The sequence below is a fragment of the Xenopus tropicalis genome, chromosome 6 (genome assembly GCF_000004195.4).
Source record: "Xenopus tropicalis strain Nigerian chromosome 6, UCB_Xtro_10.0, whole genome shotgun sequence".
Lineage (NCBI taxonomy): Eukaryota > Metazoa > Chordata > Amphibia > Anura > Pipidae > Xenopus > Xenopus tropicalis.
Genome location: NC_030682.2, coordinates 93,464,071 through 93,485,640, shown reverse-complemented (window position 1 = coordinate 93,485,640; position 21,570 = coordinate 93,464,071). Strand labels below are relative to the sequence as shown.

Below are 21,570 nucleotides of genomic sequence, written 5' to 3'. Positions count from 1 at the left end.
AATAACTTTAGGAAAGTTTTGTAGATTGGTACTTTGGTGTAGAAAGGACTCTTTACCCATGTCAGATTTGTCAGAATATAGGGTTTTTAGGGGTCACCCTACATTTCTGCAGCTTTTACCCCTCATAAAACTGCCACGTGTTTATGAATTAGGTAAAGATAAGCCATGAAATTAGTGTGCACAAGGTATATTTGGGGGGTCTCTAAGTGCCATGTGCTTTGATAAACCTATGTACAGTGGGCATCAAACTTTTCAGTAGACGTCTGGGGTTCAAATTCAGGGTGTTTTAACTTGGTACCTAATGACCTGTAGAAAATAAGATGCTGCATAGTGGAAGTTTTGAGGTGATTTTTGGAAATGCCATAAAAATCTTCAAAGGAAAACTTTGCGGCTTGGTACTTTGGAGTAGAAAGATATGGGTACCCATTTTAGATTTGGGGGAATGTGTACTTTCCAAAAATATATGACTTTCTGGGGTGAATGTACTTTTTACTAGCTTTATCCCACATATAATGATGTAAATGTTTATTTTGCAGGAGCTGAAATGACAGAAATGATAGATCATATGGGGTATGTTCACATTGGGGCCCCTACATGCCACATACTTAGGTAAACCTATACATATTGGGCATCAAACTGTTCAGTGGACCCCTGGCATTCATATTTAGGGTGTTTTATTTGGTTACTTTATAACCTGTAGGAGTTAAGATACTATAGACTGGAAGCTTTGAAGCGATTTTTAAAACATTTCACAAATTTTGATAAAAACCAATAAATTTAGGAAAGCATTGCAACTTGGTAGTTTGGAGTAAACAGACAGTTCTACCTATTCTGGATTCCACAGAATCTGTTCTTTCTAAAAATGTATAATTTTCTGGGATTTTTGTCCTTAAAATCTAAAGTATACAGCTTTCTGGAGCAGTTCTTTGGAAATTTGGTAGTGTACTGCAGGGGGTTTTTGACCTATACAAGTGAGAAATCTCCATAAAACTATTTATATTTGGTATTGGCACATTCAGGAGACATGGGACTTTCCAAATCAGTTGTATTTTCATGCATAAAAAATTTTTTGTTCTGGTGTTCTAGACATTTAGAAGCCTATATCTTGTTACAGAATTGGAATTACACATTGGAATTTTAAAAGCTTAGGTTGTCCTGAAAAAGTAAAGTAAAAGTAGGCCCCTAAACAGTGTAGGTCTCTATAAAAATATATTGTAAAACCCTGCTTCATCTATATAAACCATTTTCATAAAAATATACTTTTTTAGTAGTATGTGCCACTGGGTAATCATAAATAGAAAATTGCCATTTTAAGTACCACCCCTTGGGATCATAGCATTCACAGTGCACACAAACAAGCCAAGGCACACATACATGCTAGGCCATATCAGCCAATGAATGGACAGAGTTCTGTCTTCTTCCACGTTACTTCCTGTTACAGCTAGAGCTGCATTATATCCTGTCAGGTGATCTCTGGGGGAACATGCAGACCATAACAAAATGGTGGCCCTTAAGCCCTTAAGGCTGAGTCCATTGTCCTGACTAATTAATTTTAATGTGCTTGGAAAACTAAAATAGGATTAGGACTGACCTACAGTACAAATGTTAGAAGAAAGAAGAGTGGAAGGTGTGTAAAAAGGGTTTTTAAAAATAATTTTACACTTGGCTACATATTAATTACACAATTTTATACATTTACACTATTTTAAATGGTGAAGAATTGGGTTTGCATATACAAATCTGGGGTCTCGGCATTCAGCCATATCTTTTGTACTGGATTCAGTGCTGCAAAATAGTGGATTTAGTGCATCCCTGTGTTCAGTGCTTTGGCTCAACAAGCTTGTTAGATTTTTTAGAAAAAGGTTTTATCCCATTGACAATGGAAAAAAAGCCAGAATATAGTTTCTTGTTACTGAACATCCAAATTATCTAATCTAAGTGTATTGTTTGAATTAAAGGGATTTGATTATGGAGCATATAAAGTGTTTGGTATTTTTGGAGTTCATTTACTTCCTTAAAAGTCTCACGGTTTACGTAGCCAAATTTCTAAATGTATACATCAGGCAGTGAAAACTATATTTGGCTGCCCTAGAGTTTTAATGAGGCTTGCTACATATGAGCATCTAAGTGGTTAGATTAAAATAGGCAGTTCTATATTAGAATGTATGACAGTTGTGTTAATAGAAGAAAACCTACAACAAAGGCAATAACCAGTGGAAAGTTTCCAAAGTTTCACAAAGTTTCCTCCTGCAGGCAACTTCAGAAAAGTGAAGCGATGTGTAGGCCTTTTAACCGGTGATTCCCTTTGTTGACAGAGGAAAGGCATTTAGAAGTGATTAGTTGCCCACAGGAGCAGAGATCTATCACAGATGGCTAACCTCTGTGTGGGACATCAGCCTATAACTGTGTAACATCATATTTACATAGATTAAAGAGGCGCAACATTTTTAGTATGTTATAGAATGGCCATTCTTTTCCCCAACTTTTCTTTATTTTCCAAAAATTTCACTACAGCTGATTATGAATACATATGTGTTAATTAAACGCATTACATGTCAGTTGGTGTTCATAATAGCCATTTTAAAGCAACTTTTCATTTGTTTTTTATTTTTTCATTTATTGGCGTTTTTGGACCTTTTGCAGCTTTTAAATGGGGATCACTGACCCCAGCCTTGCTTTGCAAGGCTACAATTTATTGTAGGCCCTCTTCTATTCATATATCAGTCTCTTATTCAAACCACTGCCTGGTTATTAGGGTAATTTGGACCCTAGTAACCAGAAAAGCGGCTGAAATTTCTAACTGGGTGCTGCTGAACAAAAAGTTAAAAACCACAAATAATAAAAAATGAAGACCAGTTGCAAATTGTCTAAGAATATCACTCTCAGCATCATATTAAAAGGTGAACAACCCCTTTAACATTCTTAATATTTATTTGTTCCTTAATTTGTACGTTAACAAATTATGATTTGTCCAACATTAACTTTACAACAATGGTGCTTAAGCATACAGGATATAAAGACAGTATTGCATGTTGCATAGTTTTGTAGATGGATATTAACACCATTATTGGGGTGTTGCGCATCTCCTTGGATGGAACAACAACAGACATGGCTTAGGGGTAGTTCACCTTCTTATTTCTTTTTTTTTTTTTATAGTTTTTGAATTATTTGCTATTGTTACATTTTATTACTTACAGTATCTTTCTATCCAGGGCCCCCTCCTATTCGTATACCAATGTCTCATTCAAACCACTGCCTGGTTGCTTGGGTAATTAAGACCCTACAACCAGATAGGTGCTGAAATTTCAAACTGGAGTGTTGAAAAAGAAGCTAAATAATAAAAAAAAACACGAATAATAAAAAATTAATAGCAAATGCAATTTGTCTGAGAATATCTCTTTTTACATTAAACTAAAAGTTAATTTTAAGGTGAACAATAACTTTAAGCATGGTGCCTTTTACTGGTTTCCCTTAAATGATCTTTTACATTCTCATACCTCCCAACTGTCATGATTTTCACAGGGCAGTTCCGATTTTGCCAGCACAGGCCACAGTGCCCTATTCTTTCTAAAAAATCCCTAATTTCCCTTTGATCTCCTGCACTGAATGCTAAAAAAGATATAATGTTTTTTAAACTTAATTTAAAAAGTAGCTTTTGGCAGAGAGCCCAGAAAAGTTAACAAGCTACACCTGCACTTAGATACAATTCTAACTAATAAGCTAAATAAGTCTCTTGGGGGAACTGAGACTTGAAGCTTAAGGCTGATGCCACACCAGGCGTAGGGCTGATTTTTTCGGCAAGCGGAAAAACGCTTGCCGAAAATTCAGCCCTACGCCTGCTACTTGTGCCTGCACCCGAATGAATGGAATACGCTCGGGTGCAGGCACATGTAGCCGATATACGCACGAAAACGCGAGAGAATGCAAAGTCTCGCGTTTTCTTGCGTATATCGGCTACTTGTGCCTTCACCCGAGCGTATCCCATTCATTCGGGTGCAGGCACAAGTAGCAGGCGTAGGGCTGAATTTTCGGCAAGCGTTTTTCCGCTTGCCGAAAAAATCAGCCCTACGCCTGGTGTGGCATCAGCCTTAGGCTGATGTCAGACAAGACGTAGGGTGGATATTTTCGGCAAGCAGAAAAGCGCTTGCTGAAAATACCACCCTACGCCTCCTACATGTGCCTGCACCCGAATGAATGGAATACACTCTGGTGCAGGCACATGTAGCCGAAATAAGCATAAAAACGTGAGACTTTGCATTCTCTCGTGTTTTTATGCGTATTTCGGCTACATGTGCCTGCACCCGAGCGTATCTCATTCATTCAGGAGCAGGCACATGTAGGAGGCGTAGGGCAGTATTTTCAACAAGCGATTTTCCGCGTGTCGAAAATATCCGCCCTACATCTCGTCTGACATCAGCCTAAAGGACAATTTCACGTTTTTTAGCAATACTGTAATGACACATAAAACGACCCCAAAACCCCCAGAAATGTGTTCAAACTTTAAATAACCTGCCCAATTTTGTAAAATGGGAGTGGCATTTTGGGAGTGTGTTTGTAAAAATGGATGTGGTCAAAAATTATTACTGCATTGTGTGCAGCATTTCTTTTTGTCCTTTGATCCTTTTTTGTTTTTTTTCCTGCCGGACACAATATATTCCTTTATTTGTAGCAAAACATGGGGTTTTCCATAGAAATGTTACCCATAATTTTTTCAACCTTCAATATTTGTCAGAATGTCAAAGTTTTTTATTAATGCAGAGAATATTTTTCCAGTATTTACTTACAAATGGAACACACTAAATTATGCCCCTGGGCAGAAGTGCAAGAACACTAAACTGCGAAGAATTGCACCACTTAGTGCTCATGCACAGAGCAATTTTGCCTGGGGAATGGATGCGCTTGGCACCTTGCACCAGATAAGTAATATGGTGGAAAGTGCAGCATCAGTAGTGCAGGTTAACCTTGTCCTTAACACCTGCACCAGGATAAGCAGAGTAAAGACAGGGCCCCAGTATGGCCTATGTCCATCACTGCAAGAGGGGGATGTTGTGTGCCTCTCCCCATCCCAATGCTTATAAATACAGAAGGCAGTGATGTATTGATGGGGTAATCATGGGGCAATGTGCAAAGTATAAAAAATGGTGTATTGGGTCTGTACATTGCAGTTTCCTTATAGTAAATGACACCTTTGTTCTGCCACATCTCCATTGCATCCTCAGACCAAATTTTCATCTGACCAAGTTCCCTCCAATTGGATTGCTGTATGGACAAATTTTGGCACATTTTCTAGCTTTATCATAGAATCTAAGGCATGCTTAATAATAATAACAAATGAAGGATTTATAGTTTTACCAATGGACAAGCTGTTGACACAGTTTAGAATTGGTCGTATTGTTAACAGGCAAGCGTGCCTTTCTGAAAGTTTGACTGTGGACTTACAATTTTTTCGGCAGATTTCCAAAGTCCTGGGCTGGATTTCTTTTTTGTGGTACCATATTTTTTTTTTGTAATGTCCTGCCTTATGTAAATGCAAAAAAACAAATGAACACAAATGATTTGCTGTTATGCCTCTTAGATTGTCTATGTTTGACTCATAGGTAGATCTGGTACGTACCTTCACATTCCGGAACTCCAAGCAGACCTATACTGGCATACCTATCATTGCTGCTAATATGGATACCGTTGGCACGTTTGAAATGGCAAAAGTACTGAGCAAGGTGAGTGATTAGGGGTTTGAAATGATAACTAGGGGTATGTTTAGCAAGATGTTTAAAATTCTTAGTGTAAAGCTCCTGGGTACAACCAGCAACTTAATAGACAATGTGGATTAAAAAAACATGGAATCCATTTTGTTTAAAATATGTTGTATAAGATGTTTTCTCTTTGCTGTTGAAGTCATTGAGCCTTGTGACAAGTGGCCCCTGGGCGTGTTGGCCAACTGGGCCCCTCTGCCTGTTCTGCTTTTAGAGATAACAGAGCTAACTACTGATAAGAGTGTTTCAGAGCATACTATATTTGAGCATGTTTTGTGACAATAGTCAGAGTATCATTTTCATACGAACAAACTTATCTTCAATCAAACTGGCCTATCCAACAACAATTTACAGAACTGGTAGACAGTAGAGCCTAAATTGCCCAAAACTGGTCTGATGAACCTCGCACTACAAGTTGGAAGCACTGTTCTGAAGCTAAAAATCTTATTCTGGGAAGTGGGAATGACATAGATGCCATGTTACCTTGTGTCATTAAGGTGATAATTAGCCACTCCTTATTTCACCAATCATTTTGGCCGAACAGAAATTAGGTTTACAAAATTCAAGAATTTGATCATTATAACCTTAACGACATGGGCTTAGTTGACATCTCAAATGAGCATATTTGATACTGCATAATTTGCTTGGTTTTTGGAATTACACCTGCTGAAATTGCTTGAAAAATTAGATTTTTACAGTAAGCTCTCAAAGAAACTTTTATTGTTAACCTTTTATGTTGTGTTGCCTCTCTTGTCTTTTAGCATACACTGTTCACTGCAATACATAAGCATTATACATTGGAAGACTGGAAGCAGTTCGCATCTTCTTCCCCTGAATGCTTGGAGGTACCTATATTCGCAGCAAGATTTTCATGTTCTTATGTCTCCTGTACAGTAATAAAAGTATTGTTCCTTGTAAAATAGTACATGCCATTAGGTTTATTTAGTGCTATTTTTTCATCCAGTGGAATATAACATCCAGTGTCAGGGATGCCAGGGCCCCACCAGATAACCTTAGACAATAAGACCATGCTTCAAGTTGTTTGTCTTCTCTTCTTCACCCGCCTTCTTTATTGTACTATTCTTGTTTCTGTCCTTCCCTATATTTCTTCTGTTTGTTTTCACTCAGAAATGGGGACAAGTGGTAGGTGTAGGCATAGGAGGCCAAATTTTACGATAAGGGCCCACTAACACCTGGGAGTTTTCCTTCTAGCCTGGTATCCCTCTCCCATATTGATAACAGCTGTTGAGTCTCAAGCCAATTGAACAATAGCTAACAGTAAAGGTGGCCACACACGTGGCGATCTGCGATCTTTCGTGCGACCGATGGTCGCACGAAAGATCGTCAGACCCGCCACTAACCTTCAGGGCTGAAATGGAAGATAAGGAGGTAGAAACAATAGGATTTCTACCTCCTTCTGCCGATTCAGCCCTGACGGCAGATTTTGCTCAGGCGCCTTCTATGGCGCCCGATCAAAATCTTTTGACCTGGCCGATCGGCGAGTCGACCGATATCAGCAGCCTCCTGCATTACCGGTCGACTCGCCGAATTGCCATACACGCACCGACTATCGTACGAAGATATTATCGGTTCGTGTATGGCCAGCTTAAGTAACTGCCTTATATGGCAGCATGGCCAGTGTCAGTCACATTGACTTGTCCTATGTGTTTACTGTTGATTATTTAGCCAGCTAAAAATATAAGTAGATATTATGGTTTACAGTTGCACTTGAGCTTTGTTCATAGAATGCAGTTCTTGGGAAGTGGAGTTTAAAATTTAGTATACATTTTTCTATTTAATTGGTATTGTCCCTTAACTAAATTATATTAGTATAAAAATAAATTTTAGTTAAAATAATCATTTTCTGTATTAGTAAATTGTTTTCAGTATTAGTAAAAAAAAGATAATATTAGTTAAAATCATCATTTTCAGTTATCCCTAAGTTTTTTTTAAAAATTGCATATTTTGTCATGCTTTCTAACTGGTATTATGGCATATGTAAGGAGTAATGTACCACCTTACAGTTTATACCCATTTTAGAAGTAACAGAGGAATTAAATTACCTTATTTTGGAGGTCATGGAGAAACAAGGAGACATCTAATATCTTAATATTTTAAACAAGTAATGTGACGGAAGTGTTGTCCTTGTCCTTTGATCATAGCTTATGACATCATTAAGCAATGTTTAAAAGAATACATTTTATACCTTACCCCATATATGTAAATAAAAAAGTGTTCTAGGTCAATCAAGCCTTAGAAACCACTGCAGTGTTCAAGTGTTCCAATTCTCTTCAAACAGTGGTTTGGAATCTCTACTTCCAGTGTAATATATCATGAAACAATAAAATCCAGCAGTATTGGATTTATTTAGAGATACATAGCACTGCATGTTTCAGAACACAAGGACCACGATCTAGGCTACCAGTAAGATATTCCCCAGTGATTTATTCTTCTCAGGTTTTTTTGGTTTTATTTTTGATAATCTAAATTATTGGTTTGCATATATTTAAAAGGGTTCTTTGCTCAAAAATGTAATTCTAATTAACTTTGGTTGCTATGGGTGACTTAACTTTGGTTGTTATGGGTGCACACAAAAGTTGCAATACCTTGTCAGGCTTCAAAGCTTTATTTTTTTATCCAAGACAACATATTTTTAAATGTTGTTTCATTAATTGTTGGTTAGTTGCACCATGTCAGTAACTACTGCACTCACTTAGAATTGAGCAGCATTAAATCCTAACTGTTCACTACTTAAAAATGTCAGCTGCAACCATTATAAAATGTAATAATACAAAATCTAATACTAATATTCAACTTGTTCTTCTATTTTATAGCATGTAGCAGTAAGTTCTGGCAGTGGTCAAGCAGATCTGGAAAGGCTTTGCAGTATTCTAGAAGGCATTCCACTCATCAAATATATATGCTTGGATGTTGCCAATGGATACTCAGAACACTTTGTAGAATTTGTGAAAACAGTGCATGCAAAATTTCCAAACCATACCATCATGGTAAGTAATTTATATTTTAACAAATTCCCCACTTCCCAATATTCCACATGAGAGAATTTAAAAGAGTTTTTAACTCTTCATAGCAGTGTGCCACAGCCTAGCATGTGTAGTAAATCAGCAGTCTAAAACAAAGTGTTAATCAAGCAATATCACATAATACTGAAAATGAATTGGGGCACTTACCAGGGCCGGAACTAGGGGTAGGCAGAAGAGGCAGCTGCCTAGGGCGCAACGATTGGGCGGCGCCAGGCAGCAGCCTCTCCTGCCTACCCCTAGTTAAGTTTTGTGTTGCGCCGCTTCGAATTGTGCGCCGCGACCCCCCCCCCCGACCCCCGCGCTCGAACTGCGCATGCGCGTCAAAACACACGGGGGTGCGAAGTAGCGGTGCAGGGGCGAGGTAGCTGACCGGATTGCCTAGGGCGTCCGGTCGGTTTGGCCCACCCCTGGCACTTACATAGGGGTGCTTTGGAGCTCTTATTTTCAAGCTAGCATATCCAATGACATGAGACTGTCATGTTTTCTGTACGGGTATATAACTAGAAACACTGCATGGGATTGCAAGAAAAAAGGCCCTTTACCCTTCACAATATGTAATAACTTATGGGCTTATTTAGCAATTTTCGAGTTTGTAAATTCAAGAGGTTTTTTCTAATTTGAATAAAAGCATTTGAAAAAAAAAATGGAATGCTTGCTTATTTATTAATATGGAAAACTTGTTCAAATAAAAAACTTGAATATCTTGAATTTGCGCGTTTATAAACTCGGGATAAACTCGAAAATCTCAAATTGAAAAAATGGCTTGACTTCGCCTAGAACAACTCCCATTGACTTCTATATACAGTATAAACAATAAACATGCAAGCTTTTAGATGCCATAGTTGTTCCTTCTAGTTCAGGGATCCCCAACCTTTTATACCCGTGAACCACATTTAAATGGAAAAAGTGTTGGCGAGCAACACAAGCATGGAAAACTTTCCTAGGGGTACAAATAAGAACTACAATTGGCTATTTGGTAGCCTATTTGGACTGGTAGGACTTATAGAAGTCTCTGTTTGGCTTTACACTGGGTTTCTATGCAATCAACACTTGCCTACAGAAAGGTCAGTCAGAAATTCAAAAATAAGCCACTGCTTTGAGGCCACTGGGTGCAACATCCAAGAGGGTTGGTGAGCAACATGTTGCTCATGACCCATTGGTTGGGGATCACTGTTCTAGTTTTTGTTTTTTTTTGCACTCAGACATTCGAGTTTTTGAAAACGAAACCAGCTGCTAGAAAGCCCTCGGTCTAACCCTAATTCTGGAGTTGACCAGCTGCTACAAATGATAAAAAGCCATTCATTGTACACAAAAAGAAAGAGAGAGATTGTCAGCGCTCAGTTTGCCTTTGAATATAATTTTTTTTCAAAAAATAAGGTGTTAGTACCATACTTTGGCCCAAATATGTGACGTGGCACGTTACCTTACATATTTTGGCCAATGTGTGGTACTAACACCTCATTTTTTGTAAAAATTATTTTTAAAGGCAAACTGAGCGCTGGCAATCTCTCTCTGTCTATTTGAGTTTTTAAACCATAATTTGAATTTTGGGAGTTTTAGTGCAAAAAAACTTGAATCATGAAAAAAAAGTTGATAAAACACACCCTTAATGTTGATAAATTTTGAAATCATTTGCAAAGTTCTGTTCTTCAATGATTGAAGAGATGCGAGATGTTACGGGGAAAAAGAAGCCCTTTAAAAGTGATGAATATCTGCTTTTTTTTTTTTTTGTGGGACTGTTTGGATATTAGGGAGAGCATTTTGTTTATATTTAAAGGGGCAGTACACCCCTGTTCAACATTAATTCAATAAATAGGGCTTGTGCTGAGCATACTTTTAGCCTATTATTTTAATTGGGAGATTATTATTGTTTTTGTTATTTCTTGCATTAAACAGGGCTTTTTTGGTCTGTGAGTATACCTCTGATCATTATACATTTTAGGAAGGAAAATTATTCCCATTTTACTGACATTGCCTACCCTGCTAGACATCAACATGCCTTGGCTAAGAACCCAGTGAGCACACAAGAAAGCAAGCTGTCCTTCCAAAGGCAAATCAACATTTATGAAAATATACTTTATAAGAATATATTCTCCATCTATTTTCTGATAACAATCTTATGACAGGAATTCCCAAGCATTTAACATTTTAATTCCCTCTTTATGTGCTTAAAGGAGAAGGAAAGGCTAATAAAGAGTTAATCTCAAGCTGCAGGCATACCTTCAGTTCTCTCAATAGTGCCCTTAAGTCTCCCCATATTTTACCTGTTCAGAAGATCTGAAGCCAAACAGGAAGAAAAACGCTGAGCTGGGTAAAGAGGATTCCCACAACGCATCGCTCCTGCACTAAGACTACGACCAGATCCAATAATTGACTTTCCTTGTCCTTTAACTCCTTCTGTTCAGTTCTTAGTGTAATGTAACATGGGAATAGTCCTACAATAGTGTCTGATTAATGTGGCTGTCCCACAGATAGGTGCACAGATACCCTAAGGCAGGGATCCCCAACCTTTTTTACCCAAGAGCCCCATTCAAAAGTAAAAAGAGTTGTAGAGCAACATGAGCATGGAAAATGTTCCTGGGGTTACTGGTTGGTGATTAGAGAGCCCCCCTGTGGACTGAAAGCCTACATGAGGCTCTGTTTGTCAGTACACCTGGCTGTAACCAAAACTTGCCCAAATGCCAGAAATTCAAAAATAAGCACCTGGTTTGAGGCCACTGGAAGCAACATCCAAGGGACTGGTGAGCAACATCACAAGCCACTGGTTGGGGATCACTGCCCTAAGGGATCTGGCTAAGCCCTAGCTAAGTTCCTTCTGTGTACAATCAAAAGACATGCTAAACTAGAAACTGAATGTTAATAGACTGAGCAATGCGTCTGTAGGAGAGAGGTCTACAGCATGCTGCAGGGGTCAGACTGGGCCGGCGGAACACTCCTGGTGGGCCCTGCCAACCTAGACCCAATCCAAAGCATTGATGCCCCCCATCTGGCCTTCCTCCCCAATCGCGGCAGAGTTAAATATATGGTATGCACGCTTGGGGGGAAGTTGGGCAGTTAATAGCTGGGGGCCTTTGGGGTGGCAGCACCGATGGTCCCTGCACACCCCAGTCTGACACTGCATGCTACACTTTGGTTGTCTGGTTAATCTAATTAGGCCCAAGGTGGTTGAAGAAGCTTCGTCTACCAAGAACATAGCATCTTCCAGCTGCTTGAAGTCTTGATATGTTTCCATAGGATGATTTCGGTAAAGAGATTAAGGAAGAACGGTTGGCAACGGATTTAAGTTTTAATATTTCTTCACTTCAGATGTACCTTTTGTTTTTCTGTGGAGGAACAGAAGTTTTTGGTGGTAGATAATCTTTTTTCATTCACAGTTCAGTTTACAAAACTATCACTTACATTTGAAGAAAACAAAGAGAAAGATACTTATCCTTATGTAACATGGAAAAAATATTTGCTTGATGAAGGGAGGGCAAGTTCTGGGATAATCCAGTGATGCTGTGGTAGTCAGGCTGGAGAAAAAAACCAAAAGGATTTATTCGAATAAGGATTAATTATTTTCCAATAAGGATTATTTATATCTTAGTTGGGATCAAGTATAAGTTACTTTTTCATTATAGAGAAAAAGAAAAAAAATTTCTAAAAATTTGAACTATTTACTTAAATCGCATATGGCCTTCCCATAATTCAGAGCTTTCTGGATAACAGATCCTAAAGAATCAAAGAAACCAATTGGACTGTTTTTTTGTCCTTGCACAGCATGTTTACAAAACTTTTAGGTAGCTGAGTTAATAACTTGCAATCAGTGTTTCAGTTAGCACTGCTCACCAGAGCTCTGTATTTGTACTTTTAAAATGAATGACCAAATGTGTATGGTTTGAATACCCCCCTCCCTTAATTGATAACCCTCACATGGCATGGCACCTCTTTTGCATTCTCAAATGTGAATGCAGGAAAAGGATCAGTCAAAGAACCTATCACATAAAGGACATATAAAAGTAGTGTAATATCATTTTATCACCATACAGTAAATCACTGTATTCAAAATAAATCCTGTGTTTGAAATAAATACAATATATAGTGTAAGAATCTTATTAGCAATCATGTTTTTTTTAATAGTTTAAAGACATGCCACCATATGTATCTAAATGCAGAATTTTGCAGTCCCCTTTCACACACCCTCTTAGTGGTTATATTGTTTCTCTAGAAAGCGTTCCATACACCTGCAGCTTATTATAAATAGCTATATAAATACATGCCAGTGTGGGATCATCTAACTTTATAAATACTTTGCATCCTATCCCCAGCTCTAACTTTTCCTAACAGCCACAGGAAACCGCCACACTCCATTTACTACATTGAAAGCATTTTCCTGTCCAAAAATAAGACTGAATAATTCATTTCTGCCTCCTCCCAAGGTTAACTTCGGTGGGATAGTTTCTGCTTGGCTGAATGAATGTCTGTGTGTTTTCTCTTTTTTCCAGGCTGGCAATGTTGTAACAGGGGAAATGGTAGAAGAGCTCATTCTTTCTGGAGCAGACATCATTAAAGTTGGAATTGGACCAGGCAAGTTTATACTGACATAGTGACTCATTTATATTTGCTGTGGCTTAAACTTACGAGTGGAAAATATTTTGTATCACTAACACATCCTTCCATATTGCCCACTGTTTCCACATTGGCTTAGCTAGTATTAGAGCGTGTTAAGTTTGTTGAGATAAGTAACAATGTAGTGTTTATATCATATGTATGTCCAGCAGGAGAGGATATAAAGGATTTCCCTAAAGATGTGCCACAAGTGGTGGGCAACACTTACATAAAAAAAACATTATTTTGCGTTGAAAAAAACAAATTTTAATCATAATAATCCATTCAATATAACATACAACACTAATCCAGAGACTGATCCAGAGGAGGCAAAGAAACCTAACTCTATTTGGACCAGTTGTGGCAAGCTTTAGCACTTTATACTTGACTTCATGTAGCCATTCATGTATGCCACATTTGTGGTTGGTTCAGGAATTAACCAGATATTTCAGGGCTTTGCCCTGCTTTAAGGTGGCCATACACGCACCGATATTATCGTACGAAACCTCGTTTCGTACGATAATCGGTGCGTGTATGGCATGTCGGCGAGTCGACCGATATCGCAGGAAGCTGCCGATATCGGACGACTCGCCGATCGGACAAGTTTGAAAATTTTGATCGGGCGCCATAGAAGGCGCCTGACCAAAATTCTCCCTTCAGAGCTGAATCGGCAGAAGGAGGTAGAAATCCTATTGTTTCTACCTCCTTACCTGCCGATTCAGCCCTGAATGGTGTGTGGCGGATCTTACGATGTTTCGTGCGACCGATGGTCGTACGAAACATCGTCGGATCGCCACGTGTATGGCCACCTTTAGGATATGAAAAGGGGCAATACATACCCTAGGACTTATTGTTTACTAAGAGTGGAGATAAATATCACCGGTGATGTTGCCCATAGCAACCAATCAGCAATTAGATTTGAACAGTCACCTACAAGTTAGAAATCAAGAGCAAAGATCTGATTGGTTGCTACAGGCAACATCACGAGTGATATTTATCTCCAGTCTTAGTAAACATGTCCCTACAGAAATCAAATCTTATTTCAGGTCTCTCTTCTGTTGGACTTTCCCTGCCCCTGTCAGCAGCCCTCACCATAAAAAACAAAACTAACATGGCTCCCCCATCCTTTTATAGCACTAACTCTTGACATCCCTGAACCACTTCCCACAGGGCATTCGCAGCCAAGGTTACACAGACCAGCCTTATCTAAGGCTCTAAATACACAAATTCATACATATACCAATAAACATACATATATGTAGTATAAATCAGCAAGTGCTTAATTTAAATAAAAGAAGTAAAATTAAGCAATACACAAACAAACTGTAAATATATGTATTCAAACAGTATGTAAATAAGAGAAAAAGACAGTTACCTCTTACATTCATATTTCATTTTAGGCAGAGAAACCTTATTAGAAATTCATAGGATGAAATGCTTACAAGGGTAATATATAAATGCTTCAGTGGATTGTACTACACTCTTACGGATGTCCTAAACAAATTATAGATAGGACGGAAGGGACTAGAAGAACATGCATCATACACATGATTTCATTTTAGCTGGGTGAATAAATCAGTTTTACTAGTGTGGCACTATGGCATCCGAAATCCAGAACTGTATTCTACTTATCTCCGACAAAAGGAGATACACTTAAAAGCCTCTCAGTTATTTTAAGAAAGAAAGGGTACTATGTCACCTTAACTCCCAGTATCCCATGAGTAAGTCCTTAGCTGTCATGAAATTTGAGAATTGTAGTTTGGCAGCAGCTGGAGAGCTAAAGGTTTCACATACAGTGCTCGCCCAAATATAATATATTACAGAGGGAAATGCCATAGTATAGTATCCACAGTTATTTATATACATCTTCCAGAATTCTAGTACAGAATGTATTTCTTCCTTTTTATATGCAATTATTTTCTTCTGTTTAATCTCTTTATCGTCTAAAATCCATTCATTAAGTACTGCCCGCTCTTCATATAGAATTCTTATATCTGTGGTTTTCAGACAATCAGCATGTTACGGCAACAGTGTGTTGATAATTCCTTTGCTAACAATGCAATCTACATTCTTGGCAGGGAAAGGGTTGCTGTCACAACCCAGGACTGTAGACAAAAAAAGGCCCTCTGTACTCATCCATTATCAATATATATATGACATTAGGACATTCTGTGCATTAAGCTATGCCCTCACCTTTAAGCAAAACAGGGTTTTTTTGTCCATATGCTGCATTATACTTCAAGCTGGCCAACTATATCAAAGTCATTAGCGGCTTGCTTGGCTTGCTCGCGTCCGGCGCCTCTACGCATGCGCACGCGCGTCTACGCTCGGCGCGCGCATATGACGTCACGATGGCGCCAAATTCAAATATTTAAGGTGCTTCTAGCTTGAAATCATTGCCCAACGTAGTTTCTGCTTCCTGTAAGTTCCTGGGTGTGTTTCTCTGGTGTTCCTGCTGTGTTTGACCTTAGCCTGTACCCGACCTTCTCTTGTTTGCTGCCTGTATTGACCTTGCCTGTTCCTGATTATTCTTGCCTGCTGCCTGGACCGACCTTTGCCTGACCGACTATTCTACTGGATCCTGACTTTGTACCGCTTTGCCCGATTGTTGCTGACCCCGGCCCGTCCTGACTACGCTTGTGTTCCCCCACCTTCCTGTCATACAATTAGTTCCCGTGCCTGCTCAGAACTCTCTCCTCGGGTCTCTCACAACAAGTCCTGGCGGCATCCGAGTAGCGAAGGGCTCCTCCCCACGTGAAAGGCGGCGGTTATAGGCAGAAGCGTGAGCCGAGACCGGGTCCTTGGAGTCTGTTTTGGGTTTTGGGATACTGATCGTGACATTACGTTGGGCCCGAAACATGGACCCTGAAGGGGCTGCTGCGTCACCTCCATCCCCTGAAGTGATTCGAGCAAATCTCCTCCAGCGTCTTAGGGAACAAGAAGCCCAGCAGGACCAGATTATCCAGTGGCTCCAGAGACTATCTGAAAGGTTGGATGCGCTCCAGCAACAGCCTGCCGCTCCTACTCCCGCTTCTCTCCCAGGAGGCGGTTCACCACACACAGCTTCAGCAACGTATGTATTTGAGCCTAAGGTCCCGTTCCCTGAAAAGTTTTCTGGGGAGCGTAGTAAATTTTTTGCTTTCCAGGAAGCATGTAAGTTGTACCTTAGCTTCCTCCCTCGTTCTTTTCCCACGGAGGAGCTGAAGGTTAATTTTGTCATGACCCTACTGCTTGGGGATCCTCAATTATGGGCGTTTTCCTTACCACCCTCCGATCCTGCCCGTACATCCCTCGATTCCTTTTTTAAAGCCATGGCGATAATCTATGACGATCCTGATCGTTCTGCCTCTGCTGATTCCGCTATTCGTAACCTTAGGCAGGGTAAACGACGGGTTGAGGATTACTGTACTGAATTCCGCCGTTGGGCAGTAGAGACGGGGTGGAATGACATTGCCTTACGTAGTCAGTTTAGAATCGGGCTATCTGACGCTGTGAAAGACAGCCTGATCAATTTTCCCGCCTCATCCTCCCTAGACTCCCTAATGTATCTGGCTATTCAAATTGATAGGAGGCACAGGGAGAGACGTCAGGAGAAAGTTTCCGTAGCTTCTCCACAACCCTCTCATACAGAGTTTATACCTAGACCTGAGGTTGCCTTCTCTAAGCCCTCAGAAGAACCTATGCAGCTGGGTTCTACCCGTTTATCCTCTGAGGAAAAGGATCGCAGACGGGCTAATGGGTTGTGTTTGTACTGTGGGGATAAAGGTCATTTTCGTAGTACTTGTCCCAAAAGGCCGGGAAACGACAGAGCCTAAGCAGATCTGGGGAGTTCTGCTTGGGCAATGTCGTTTCCACTCCCCAACCTAGTTTATCCAAAGTCATGGTTCCGGTCCTTTTGGGATGGGAGACGAGTAGTGTGGAAAGCTTGGCATTCATTGATTCTGGGGCAGAAGGGAATTTCCTAGATTCTAATTTTGCTTGCAGGCACGGAATAACCACACTTCCTTTATTCCCTCCCATCAAGCTAGTTGCCATTGATGGTACGTCTCTGGGTCGTGGGCTTATTTCCTCTAAGTCCGTAAGTTGTTCCATGTCCATAAGGTCACACCATGTGGAACAAATCTCCTTTCTCATCATAGATTGCCCGCATACCCCAGTGATCCTAGGTCTCCCTTGGCTGCGTAAGCACTGTCCCCAGATTGATTGGTTAACTAGTAGTATACTCCAATGGGGAACAGATTGTCAGACCTTATGTATGAAACCCGTCCAGGCTCTGGCCGCAACTTCTTTACAGGGGCTACCTGCTCCTTACTTCCCTTTTGCGGACGTCTTTTCTAAAAAAGCTGCCGAAACTCTTCCCCCACACAGGCCTTATGACTGTGCCATTGATTTAATCTCTGGTTCCTCTCCTCCTAAGGGTAGAATTTACCCCTTATCACTACCCGAGACCCAGGCTATGGAAGAGTATATAAAAGAGAATTTGGAGAGGGGGTTTATAAGGTCCTCTTGCTCCCCAGCAGGAGCAGGGTTCTTTTTTGTAGAAAAGAAAGATGGGGGTCTCAGACCATGTATTGACTACAGGGGTTTAAACAAAATCACGGTTAAGAACCGTTATCCTCTTCCCTTGATTTCCGAACTCTTTGATAGAGTCAAGGGTGCCACCATTTTTTCTAAGCTCGATCTTAGAGGCGCTTACAATCTAATACGAATTCGGGAGGGGGATGAATGGAAAACTGCCTTTAACACCCGCGTTGGGCATTATGAATATCTGGTAATGCCCTTTGGGTTATGTAACGCCCCTGCGGTTTTTCAAGAATTAGTGAATGACATATTCCGTGATCTTCTAGGTCGCTCTGTAGTGGTGTACTTAGACGATATTTTGATTTATTCTAATAGTCTCTCTGATCATCGTGCCCATGTTCAGGAGGTCTTATCTAGATTAAGGCAGCATCATTTGTATGCAAAAATTGAGAAGTGTATCTTCGAAGTTTCTTCAGTTCACTTCCTGGGCTATATTATTTCCCATAAAGGTCTAGAAATGGATCCAGTCAAGGTTCAGGCCATTGTAAATTGGGTACAACCTTTGTCTCTACGGGCGATACAGAGATTTCTGGGTTTCGCCAACTATTACAGACAATTTATTAAGAACTTTTCTACATTAGTGGCTCCAATTACCGCTCTCACTAAGAAGGGTGCTGATCCAAGCATTTGGCCAATAGAGGCCTTAGCAGCCTTTAAACTATTAAAGGAGGCTTTTGTTTCCGCTCATGTACTCCTGCACCCTGACTCGGCTCTACCTTTCCTACTGGAGGTAGATGCTTCTGAAATTGGAGCAGGGGCAGTCCTGTCTCAACGGCATCCTGTAACGAATAAGATTCACCCTTGTGGTTTTTTTTCTAAGAAGTTTTCTCCTACGGAGATAAATTACGATATTGGTAATAGGGAGTTACTGGCCATAAAATTGGCATTTACTGAATGGAGACACCTCTTGGAAGGTGCCAAACATGTAGTAACAGTAATCACTGATCATAAAAATCTCTTGTACATTGAATCTGCTAAGCGTTTGAATCCTAGACAGGCCAGGTGGGCATTATTCTTTTCCCGTTTTAATTTCATTATAACTTATAGACCTGGTGAAAAGAACGTCAAAGCAGATGCCCTGTCTAGGAGTTTTGACCCCAACCCTCTGGAGAGATCTCCACCTGACCCTATTGTCCCTAAGGAGTTGATTATAGCTGCTCTGAATCCAGATCTGCTTACTTCCCTGACGGAAGCTCAGGTTGACTCTCCTCCCAATGTGCCCCCAGGGAAATTGTTTGTTCCAGAAAACCTCCGTGAGGCAGTTTTTTTAGAGGCTCATGATGCTAAGGTAGCTGGGCACCCTGGTCGCAGTAAGACCTGTTCTCTCATGTCTCGTACCCTTTGGTGGCCAACATTAAGACAAGATGTTAATAATTATGTTGACTCGTGTTCAACTTGTCAACGTTCCAAGCCGTCCAGGTCCTTGCCTCAGGGTCTACTACAGTCCCTTCCGATTCCTGAAAGGCCATGGACTCACATCTCCATGGATTTCATTGTAGATTTACCTCCTTCCAAAGGGTATACTGTTATATGGGTGGTTGTGGACCGCTTTAGTAAGATGTCCCATTTTATCCCCCTTCCCGCCCTCCCTTCCGCGAAATCCCTAGCAGAACATTTCATGGTGAATATTTTTAGACTCCATGGGGCTCCGCTGAATATAGTCTCCGACAGGGGAGTCCAGTTCGTTTCTAGGTTTTGGCGGGCTTTCTGTTTATTGATGGGTACTGAGTTGTCCTTCTCCTCAGCATATCATCCTCAGACCAATGGGCAGACGGAGAGGACAAACCAGTCTTTGGAACAGTACCTTAGATGCTATGTTGCCAGTAATCAATCCCTTTGGGCTGATTTTCTTCCGTGGGCTGAGTTTGCTTTCAATAATTCCACTCACGCATCCACTGGGGAGTCACCGTTTTTTGTTGTTTTTGGCATTCATCCCAGAGTTTTTTCATTTTCCACTGTTCCTTCGGAGGTACCTGCAGTCAATTCTATAGTTGATAATTTCTCTAACATTTGGCAAAAGGTTCATAGTGCATTGTCTTCTGCAGTAGCTGTTCAGAAGAAAGCCTTTGATAAGCGTCACAAAACATCACCCACTTATCAGGTTGGTGAAAGGGTTTGGCTTTCTTCCAAGAATGTTCCTCTGAAGGTTCCCTCTTCCAAGTTTGCGCCCAAGTTTATTGGTCCTTATGTGATTTCTGAAATTATAAACCCTAACACGGTCCGACTAAAACTTCCTCCCGAACTCAAGATTACTAATTCTTTTCATGTTTCTTTGTTGAAACCCGCTAGAGTGGTTCGGCAGAGATCTCCTCCTCCTCCTGTTTCTATTGAAGGACAATCCGAATATGTGATTCAAAGGATAGTTGACTCTCGCCTCTCTAGGGGTAAGCTACAATACTTGGTGCATTGGAAAGGTTATGGTCCCGAAGAGAGGTCTTGGGTTCCAGCTTCTGATGTTCGGGCAGATTGTCTGGTACGGCAATTCCATGCTAGGTTTCCAAATAAACCAAGGGGTCCGGTGGCCCCCTCTGGAGGGGGGGGTAATGTAAGGGTACCTGGTGGTCTAGTGGGGCGGCGGGGACGCCCGCCGCCTCCTCCGTTGCGGGGACGCCCGCCGATTCTCCCTAGGCGCGGGCGCGCGCGACGTGCGGCCCTTTAAGGCTTCCGCCTTGTGCGCATGCGCGCTCGCGTCCGGCGCCTCTACGCATGCGCACGCGCGTCTACGCTCGGCGCGCGCATATGACGTCACGATGGCGCCAAATTCAAATATTTAAGGTGCTTCTAGCTTGAAATCATTGCCCAACGTAGGTTCTGCTTCCTGTAAGTTCCTGGGTGTGTTTCTCTGGTGTTCCTGCTGTGTTTGACCTTAGCCTGTACCCGACCTTCTCTTGTTTGCTGCCTGTATTGACCTTGCCTGTTCCTGATTATTCTTGCCTGCTGCCTGGACCGACCTTTGCCTGACCGACTATTCTACTGGATCCTGACTTTGTACCGCTTTGCCCGATTGTTGCTGACCCCGGCCCGTCCTGACTACGCTTGTGTTCCCCCACCTTCCTGTCATACAATTAGTTCCCGTGCCTGCTCAGAACTCTCTCCTCGGGTCTCTCACAACAAGTCCTGGCGGCATCCGAGTAGCGAAGGGCTCCTCCCGACGTGAAAGGCGGCGGTTATAGGCAGAAGCGTGAGCCGAGACCGGGTCCTTGGAGTCTGTTTTGGGTTTTGGGATACTGATCGTGACACTCTGTCCCTTTGTTAAATGTATATTGAAGCAGTAGAATTCTTAACGAATCAGAAAAAAGTGAGTGTAGGACTGGCCTGCATGGGGATGACTTTGACGTAGTTGGCCAGCTTGAAGTATATTGCAATCTATGGACAAACAATCCCTGTTTTGCTTAAAGGGGTAGGCAACTCTTGGTAGCTTAATGCACAGATTGTCTTAATGTTCTAAATATATTGATAATGGGTGAGTGCAGAGGATCTTTTGTTGTTGTCTATATGAATTTTGTGGTCACAGCCTATTTGCACCCCCACGTAATGGTTTAAAATTTAGTTATGAGCACTACCAAAAACTATTCAAAAGCCAGGTGTATATAGGTTTACACTGA

General features: G+C 41.0%; 1 protein-coding gene across 2 annotated transcripts in view; it reads left to right on the top strand.

Annotated features, from left to right (window-relative positions):
• Positions 1–21,570, top strand: part of gmpr (guanosine monophosphate reductase) — a 49,760-nt gene that overhangs the window by 8,695 nt on the left and 19,495 nt on the right. For both annotated transcript variants that reach the window (NM_001113824.1, XM_012964242.2), the window contains 4 exon segments: positions 5,598–5,717; positions 6,515–6,598; positions 8,588–8,761; positions 13,282–13,363. In NM_001113824.1, coding sequence (NP_001107296.1) covers positions 5,598–5,717; positions 6,515–6,598; positions 8,588–8,761; positions 13,282–13,363 — 460 coding nt within the window.